The following is an 8,440-nucleotide window of genomic DNA, read 5'->3' on the forward strand; positions in this document are numbered from 1 at the left end:
AAACTGATGATGCCAAATATGCCTCCATTAATCTTTAAAAATGCATTGTTGTGGACACGTTCACACCTCTTTCCGGCCTGGCACTCATCCTTCACTCCTGTTATTGTCTGCTCATCAGGCAGGTTGAGGGTGGAGGAGTCTTTGGCCTTGACCTTCACATCATCTCCTATTAATATCCCAATACTGTATCAGCTCCATGGGCCATGCACATTGACAGGAAAGGACAGTTGAATGCTGCAACTGTTAATCAAGATATTACCAGTGCACATCAACACCCTCCTACTTTCAGCATCAAATTTATATGGCATTTGCAATGCTAAAATATTATCAAATCAAAGCCTCCAAGACCAATCTTATATATGGTAATATAAGCATATAAATGGTCCACACCTTTTATTCTGACAAAAAGGAACCACTTAAGGTTTGGTTTCATTCACCACTGGTTCACCACTGGTTGTGTAAGCATGAAAGATACAGTTTTCGCAAATTTGCTGCTTTGACCAACAGAAAGCTGATTGGTTTAAAAAAAAATTTTGGTGCGGATTTTGCAGATTTTCCAATAGAAAGCTGATTAGTGTGGATTTTGCGAATTTGATTCATTCACCAGTAGAAAGCTGATGGGATCAACCTTAAAAAAAAATGTTTTGGGAATTTGCTGCATTGACTACTATTTGTGATGAAGACAAAACTGCAAAATTAAATCTTTAAAAAAAAGTATGAGTGGAACTTCGTAGATTGCTACACTATTGACAAGAAACATTTTTTTTACACTTTGCTAATAAAAGAGGCAGGTTGGAGTTCCAGAGGAGATTGCTAACTCTTCATCTTTCCGATTCTTCTCAGGTGGTCGTAACGTGACGATCTCTCTGCAGTCGCGCACAGGCCACACCCACATGCCATCTGTGGTGGGTCTCTTGGTCTTCACCCAGTTTTGGTTCTGGTTCCCGCTCTCTCACTTCCTGTCTCTGGCCTTCACGCCCACAGCTATCATCGGCCTCAACAAAGATCTGAAGGTAAGAAGAAACTTCTTCCAGCCTGTAAAGCAACATAAGAGGGTATTTTTATGTCCTGCATTATGTATCAATCATGGAGCCAAACCATTAATCCATGCAAGAAGAACTAGCAGCATTTGGCACTTCACGAATGTCCAGTCCTGTTCCTGGTAGGCAACTTCGCTGCAGTTTAGCTTCAACCGTAATTAAGCACACTTGAACCAGCTTACAAGACTCTTCAGGATGCCTAGAAACTTTTCTGTAAGATGTTTCCCGGGGTGGACACTCCAGAGTTAAAACATGTGCCTCATTGCTTGAGGTGCTAGAGTAACACATTTAACAACAATACCAAGAAAAAAGACCAGTTCAAACCCTAGTGAACTTAGTTAGGATGCTGCCCATAAAGGCAACAGCCACTGTCAATGAACCTCCTATGTGACATATTTGCTGGGGTGCAGGGACAGCAACTTCTGGTGTTACGCAAATAAGACGTCTCAGAATAGGTTAATATCAAACAAGTCTCCTGGGTTTGTCTAAGGAATACAAAAAAATCTTTAAAAATTCTTTAAATCTATACTTTTAAATTTTGGATGAATAAATTCTGTCCTGTTAACAGATGCCGAAGGTGCAGTATCGATCCAACTGCAAACCCTCCACCTTTGCCTACCCTCCACCCTTGGAAGTGCCAAAGGAGAAGGAAAAAGAGAAGGTCTGTTTTAACCCTTGTATCACCTACTCTCACCAATTTCTACTTCATACCAAAAAAACAATGTTCCAATGTTCTAGTCCCAGATTTCTTGGCGTAACTTGTCCTGCTGTACCTCTGTCAGGTTTCCACCGCCGTTCTGTCCATCACGGCTAAAGCCAAGAAGAAGGAGAAGGAAAAGGAGAAGAAAGAGAAGGAAGAGGAAAAGATGGAAGTGGTATGCATACGCCCCGCAGGACTTCAAGAAACCTTTAGCATGTAATGTACCGGAAGTGATTTGATCTTTATCTAATGCAGGAAACACAGGCAGAAGCAGATAAAGAGAAAAAAGACGAGGAGAAGGAGAAAGAGAAGGAGAAGGAGAAAGAGAAAGAGAAAGAAAAGGAGAAGGAAAAGGAAAAGGAGAAGGAGAAGGAGAAAGAAAAAGAAAAAGAAAAGAAAAAAGAGCCAGAGCCAAACTTCCAGATGTTGGAGAACCCAGCGCGTGTCATGCCCGCCCAGCTCAAGGTCCTTTCCATGCCTGACAGCTGCAGATACCAGCCCTTCAAACCTGTGAGTCTGACTGCTTTCACTCAGGCCTCTTTTCATGGTGCCAATGATTTTTTTCAATGATTATCAGCTCTAAATAAACAGCATTGAGAGCTGCAGTTTAGTGCTGAGGTCAGCTGGCATGACTCCAGACACTTCTGATTTGACAGGAAAATAATTCAGAATTTTGAATAACCCTTTTCGTCCACATTGTCTCTCCCAGTTACACACTGGTGGCATCATCATCTTGAAAGATACCAGTGAGGAAGAGGAGGAGCTTGTAGAGCCTGTGTCTGCTCATGGCCCTAAGATTGAGGAGGAAGAACAGGAGCCTGAGGCCCCTGAACCCTTCGAATACATAGACGAGTGAAATACGCCACTTTACAGGTATTACATGAACACATTTTTTTGTATTTTAAATTATTTTATTTATACATTATGGGTACAGCAACATTTCAACTTTCAAATAATATCATTTATTGAATTCACCTAAACGATGCAATGTGAATCATAACAAAAACAGACAAGTGCAGAAGTTTTGGCGCCCCAAAGGAATAATCACATCAATATTTAGTAGAGCCGCCTTTGAATGAAAAACAACCTGTAGATGTTTCTCGTAGCCACTGATAAGTACCTGAATCCTGACTGCAGGTGTTTTGACTCTTCTTTCTTGCAAAATGTCTTCCAGTTTGATAGCTATCCAGCATGGACATCTATGTCTGCGCATGAATTTCTTGGTAGATTTGGAACAGTACCTTGGGTCATTGTCCTGCTAAAACAAACAACCCTGATGTAACTTCAGCCTCTTGATTCTTGAACGTTGTTCTTAAGAATCTGCTGATGCTGCGTGGAATGCATGTGAACCGCAATTCTGACAAGGTTTCCAGGACCTGTGCTTGTCTCACAGCCCATAGCAGGATGGACTTTTACTGAATTGAACAGTAGACTGGCATGTAAAGCACTTTTGGTTCTTAACATATGACTCAATACATGCATCAGATTGCTCTGCTTGTTGGCAGTACGCAGAAAAAGGCTTTTTTCACATCACCCTGTGTTTTATTTCTTTTTTTGGATCTATAATTAATAAATAAATTAAGGGAGTTAGGTCCCATGTTGCCGTTTTCCAGTATAGAATCAAGGAGAAGCGCAACTAGCTACCTTTTTAAAAATAATTTTCTGTGATGAATAATCAGCAATAAGTGACTACAGGTAATCAACTGAAAGGGTGCCCAAACTTTTGCACAGCCTATTTTTCCACCTTTGACTTTTTCATACAATTCAATACTGCTACTCCAAGAATTTCTGTCTGGAAAACATTATGCAGCTTTATTTAGAAACGTCATTGTATACCACAACAATTTTTTTTGTTGTTGTTATAAAACCTCATAGGGTGCCAAAACATTTGCATAAAACTGTAATGATCTGGTTATACCTCGTTAATGCTCATTTCTCTTTTTTATTTTTTGCAGGTGGTGTTATGAATTCTGTGTGTTCACAGCATGCACCGCTACACGTCTACTCAAAATGCCCACCCCTTTTCCTTTTTTACGTTATTTCCTCCACTTGGCCTATCGTGGTCACTTGAGGGATGTTTTACACAATGGTTTTCAGTCATTACAATAAAATATATATGTTGAACATGAGATTGTATGCTTTTATTGTGGTGCATCTGCAATATGCTTTATTGTCAATTATGGGATGTTATAGATTGCAATTTATGAGAGAGTATAGTTTTAAAACTTTTTATCGAATATTAACATTTTCACAAGGTCATCCACTCAATATAGCTAATATCTTTTTGAGTCATTTTACAAAATACAGTACAAAATACGGAATCTGTCTGGAGGAAAGACACATCATTTCACTCACATCATTGTGTGGAGTAACCGCATTGGTCATAGTGAAGGTATTTTCTTAAAAAATAAACCACTTTTTTTTCTCCACATACTGTATATCACAAGGTGCTTTCTACAGAAAGTACCAAGTGACTCTTAATGGCATGTCGTCAGAGGCGTTTTACCAGTCTAAACTGACGGGAGGAAGTATTTAGTCACACTTTTCCTCTGAAAGGAATTTTTTTTTTTACCCGAGCTAATTTCCCGTATGTCTGTTCAAAGTGGGTGGGATACTTTGAACTTTGACTTCAGGAAAACTGGCACAGTTCCAGAAAGAAACTATATTATTTATATTTCCTTGGAATCATGGTAATGTCTTAGCATTTCTTTATCGTTTCAGGAAGTCTAGGATATCGACCTTCAAATACTTTTTACAGAGAATTCTGTCGTAACTGCCAAGATCTTCTTTAGTTTGTTTTCCAAATAAGAAAGTGTTCCATAGTTCTTTGAAGGACCCAGCAACACTGACCCCAGTCATCATCAGCCTCCCTTAATCGACCGTGCTCTTATAAACTGCATTTAGAAGAAAGGCGAGTCGACGTCATGGCAAAAGCAGATGAAACCACTACATTATAATGCTTTATTATAGGTCAACATCTTTCCTTTATTGTCCATTTTAGAAAATATGACCATAAAAGGTGAAGCATCCACCAGGGAAACAGCCTTGATATCACCCTAAAGGGTCAAAGCGAACACTTGAAGAATGGTGCGTTCTGCCCAAGTATGATTGTTGGTGAACAAATACCTCCATCGCTTTTTGCCGTGAAGTCACAGTCTGTTGAAGCCGCACCGATGACAGAACGGATGGCAAGAGTGAACCTCTTTAGTTCGGTCAGTCAGCAGACTGGCCGGAGTGGTGCTGGAGAAACGTTTATGACTGGTGTCCATGCGCTGGAGGTGGTCGAGAGCCTTCTGTTTGTAGTATTTGCTGGGTGCAGTGATAGACACGCTGGCTGGCCATTTGAACTGGGGACAGGGATGATTGTTACGATTCCACAAGAGTTTGTGGATCTTGGCAAGAATTGCCGAACATCATGAATACAATGCTGTAATGGAACACAAGGGTCTGACCAATGGCTCTCCCAGTGGGAATGGTAAAAGTGATATGGAACCGAGTTTCAATGACCTGAGAGATTTCTAGCGGCATCAAATGGAAATGCAATCTGTTCGTTTGAAAGGTCTGACTTTACAACAATAACGTAAGTTTAGCAGACAATGGAAGATGGCAAGTTTAAAACTTGTTTAGACGAGTTCTGTTAATGCATTTATTCCTATTGATTCCTTATACCTTGACTCTGAGAGCGGCTCTCTTATTTCAACCACGACTGAAGCAATTTATTTTTCAAACCATCTTGATAAGAACTTGTTTGACAGTAAACTGTTTGTTACCAGGATTGCATGTCTGCAGTGCCCACATCCCATGAACTACGGCACAGGAATTGAGTTTATATAAGAGATGAAATTAGATGATAAGCTTCTGCTAGCAGAAAGTCCAACTCGGTCTGCTGTATTAAAGGAACACTCCACTTTTTTGGCCTCATTTTCCAACTCTCCTCAAATAGTTGAGTTTTACCGTTTTAGAATCCATTCAAAGTAGTTCCTATTTTCAGGCGCTGCGTAATATTGCGCCTATTGCACCAATGGTACGGCAGCAAAGTTCATTGATTTATTACGTGAAATAAGAGTATAATTCCTAGATATATCAGCCTAGAAAATCACAACTTTCGTTTTCTGTAGGTCTTAGTACACAATGTAACTACAGAAGGGTCAAGTTTTAAATGGGAAAAATATAAAAAAAAATGTAGGTCATTTGAGCGTGTTATTAACGGTCTAATAAGATTCAGTGATCTAGGGGAGTTGGCAAAAAAGTGACATGTCCCTTTAAGTGGGAAGTTTGCCATTTGTAGCCTATTTTGTTTAATTGAAAATAGGGGCAATGAATCTTGGAGAATGCATCTTAAAATATTAATAGTCGCATTGTCATTGTATTCTATGACTAAATACTAATACTACTGCTACTTTTTATGTCAGCCTAACAATTGTGTCACAGTCATTATTTTTAGTGGAGGTGTTTACAATATCACGTCATGAAGTAGGTTTTTGCCAGGTGACCACAAGGCCTGATCTATTACATTGTTCTGAATTTGAAGGGATTCATTTATATATAAAGAAATTTACTATAAGTTCTATTTAATATTAGTAAGGTTAATCTAAGTGATGGAAAAAGCACATGGTACTTGTTTATCTTTTAAAACATGTACATACTATACAGTGCTGAAGTGTTGAACATTACAAGGATCTATAAAATTCATTGTTGTGGTGACTGAAAAATAGTTGCTGTGTTTAGGGTTTGACTTGGTGACCACAGAAGAGCTTCCAGTTGCTTTCGTAATGTGTTTCATCGGGTCTGTATGTCCAGTGTTTCTCAGATAAAATAAACACTTCCAGAGCAAACTGTGCCCAGAAATTTTAGACTCTCGGACTGCATGTTGATAGAATTAACCTCCACAACAGAGGGTTCTTGTGTTGGTCAGGGTCCGGGCTAACCTGTCTGAGTTCTCTCTTTGAGCACAGCTGGAAGCCAGATTCACTGTCACGGATTCAGTAGATTTTCCAGCCATTTGCTGGCGAAGCACTGAGGTGTAGTAGATGAGACCCTTGGGACTCTGCTCTTAAAAGTGTCTCCACTGAAGAGAGCACCTACAGGGGCCTCCCTATTCTGGGAAGTGAGAATAAAGTAATAGAAAAGCAATGCGAGCGAGTTGGCTAAATGGAAGGTATGGGGCAACAAACATCCACAATTTTCCAGCCATTATGCGGATTGCGGTGTGAAAGTATGTTGCTGACAACTCTCTCTCTCATTCCATCTTCATTCATCATTACAGTCAAAGGAACAATCCCACAAAGACTGTTTAGATTCTCCACGCTAGCATGCTAGTTATTTTTTTTAAAGTGAACTCATGAGTCAATCCTGAACGGTCAACTTCTGGAAAGAAGGCAGAAGAATTCGGTTCATTAGGCAAAGAAATCATTAAGCAGAGAGGTAGAACAAATGTGGGCCGTGAAAATGGTTGTGGTTGGCTCCTACACTTTCCACTTGATGTTAATGTTAAGTAGGCTATGACAGAATTTGGCTTCTTGTGTTTCAGATTTGAAGCATTAGCAGTCCCAGTCCTGTGATGTAGCTTTTGCTTTTTTTACAAGTACGGAAAGGTTTAAAATAACAGTCAACTAACCTGGAAGTCTTGAGGACAGCTTGTCAGGATGAGGGTTTGGATACTAACATTAATGGTGCTTGCCGCCATTGTTTTTGTGCAAATGTATTTTTTTATGGAGGGAAAAGGACTCAAGCGGTGGCTCTTTGTCTCTCTGCGGGGAAGCCAACCGCAGATTTCCTCTCCAAAACAGAGCGAGGATGGATGCCCGGAAGACACTAGGTGCTAGCTTGAAATGAAATGAAATGATTTTATCGTCTCACCACCAATCACCACATGGAAATGACAAAACATTATTTCATAAAGGTTACTCTCAAGTCATTCACTTTTAAAACCTTTTCACATTGCTTGATTTGTTTCATATGCTCACCCAGACCACAGTTAATGTTTGATTTTACGAAGCATGCAATGCAGTAATTTCTAGAGTGCACCAGTTCAGCGATTTCAGGAAGAAAATGATCCTGTACACCAGACAGATGGGTCACCCTGTTATTTGACTCCAGTACCAAGATTCTCCATGCCACTGTTGTAGCCATTTAAAGGGTACACATCTGGCAGAAACCCAAAAAATAACTGAAAAATCATGTAGGATGAAACCTCTTGTGATGGTTTAGAACCGGGATGGGCAATTCAAGTCCCAAAGAGCCACTGTACTACAGAGTTTCAAATGCGTTCAAGAAATCCTTAAGACCTTGGTTAGTTTTTTCAGGTGTGTCTGATTAAAGATTGAGCTATATTTCGGGCTGGACAAGACTGGAATTGCACGTAGAAAGTCCAAGTGAGGAACCTTTGGACTTCTGCTATTCAATTCTGGTCTTGTAGAGAGGTTGTCCTGTTGTGATTCAAAACTGATTAAATTCACCTGCTTGTGATTTCCTATTATTCCTGAAAATAGTCCTGCTCCTGTAGGGCCACCTTTTCGAGAGAGATTAGCTCCAGCTTTAACTAAACAAGCCTGAATCAAATAATCAGCGTCTTCAGGATCACTAGATGGTTCCAGGCAGGTGTGTTGGAGCACGTCAAGAAACTAACCCTATAAACAAGACTGGACAAGTTTGACAGTACCTTGAAGAATTGCATTACAGAGTGGGGCTTGCTAGGACA

The 8,440-nt window shown here is 40.0% G+C and overlaps 1 protein-coding gene across 1 annotated transcript in view; it reads left to right on the forward strand.

Moving 5' to 3' along the window:
• Positions 1–3,869, forward strand: part of psmd1 (proteasome 26S subunit, non-ATPase 1) — a 30,101-nt gene extending 26,232 nt beyond the window's left edge. The window contains exons 20-25 of the mRNA XM_043231952.1: positions 844–1,013; positions 1,609–1,701; positions 1,823–1,915; positions 1,996–2,250; positions 2,450–2,613; positions 3,696–3,869. Coding sequence (XP_043087887.1) covers positions 844–1,013; positions 1,609–1,701; positions 1,823–1,915; positions 1,996–2,250; positions 2,450–2,596 — 758 coding nt within the window. The 3' untranslated portion in view covers positions 2,597–2,613; positions 3,696–3,869. The remainder of the gene's footprint in view (positions 1–843; positions 1,014–1,608; positions 1,702–1,822; positions 1,916–1,995; positions 2,251–2,449; positions 2,614–3,695) is intronic.
• Positions 3,870–8,440: the final 4,571 nt, after the last annotated feature.

This window comes from Puntigrus tetrazona, unplaced genomic scaffold (genome assembly GCF_018831695.1).
Source record: "Puntigrus tetrazona isolate hp1 unplaced genomic scaffold, ASM1883169v1 S000000472, whole genome shotgun sequence".
Lineage (NCBI taxonomy): Eukaryota > Metazoa > Chordata > Actinopteri > Cypriniformes > Cyprinidae > Puntigrus > Puntigrus tetrazona.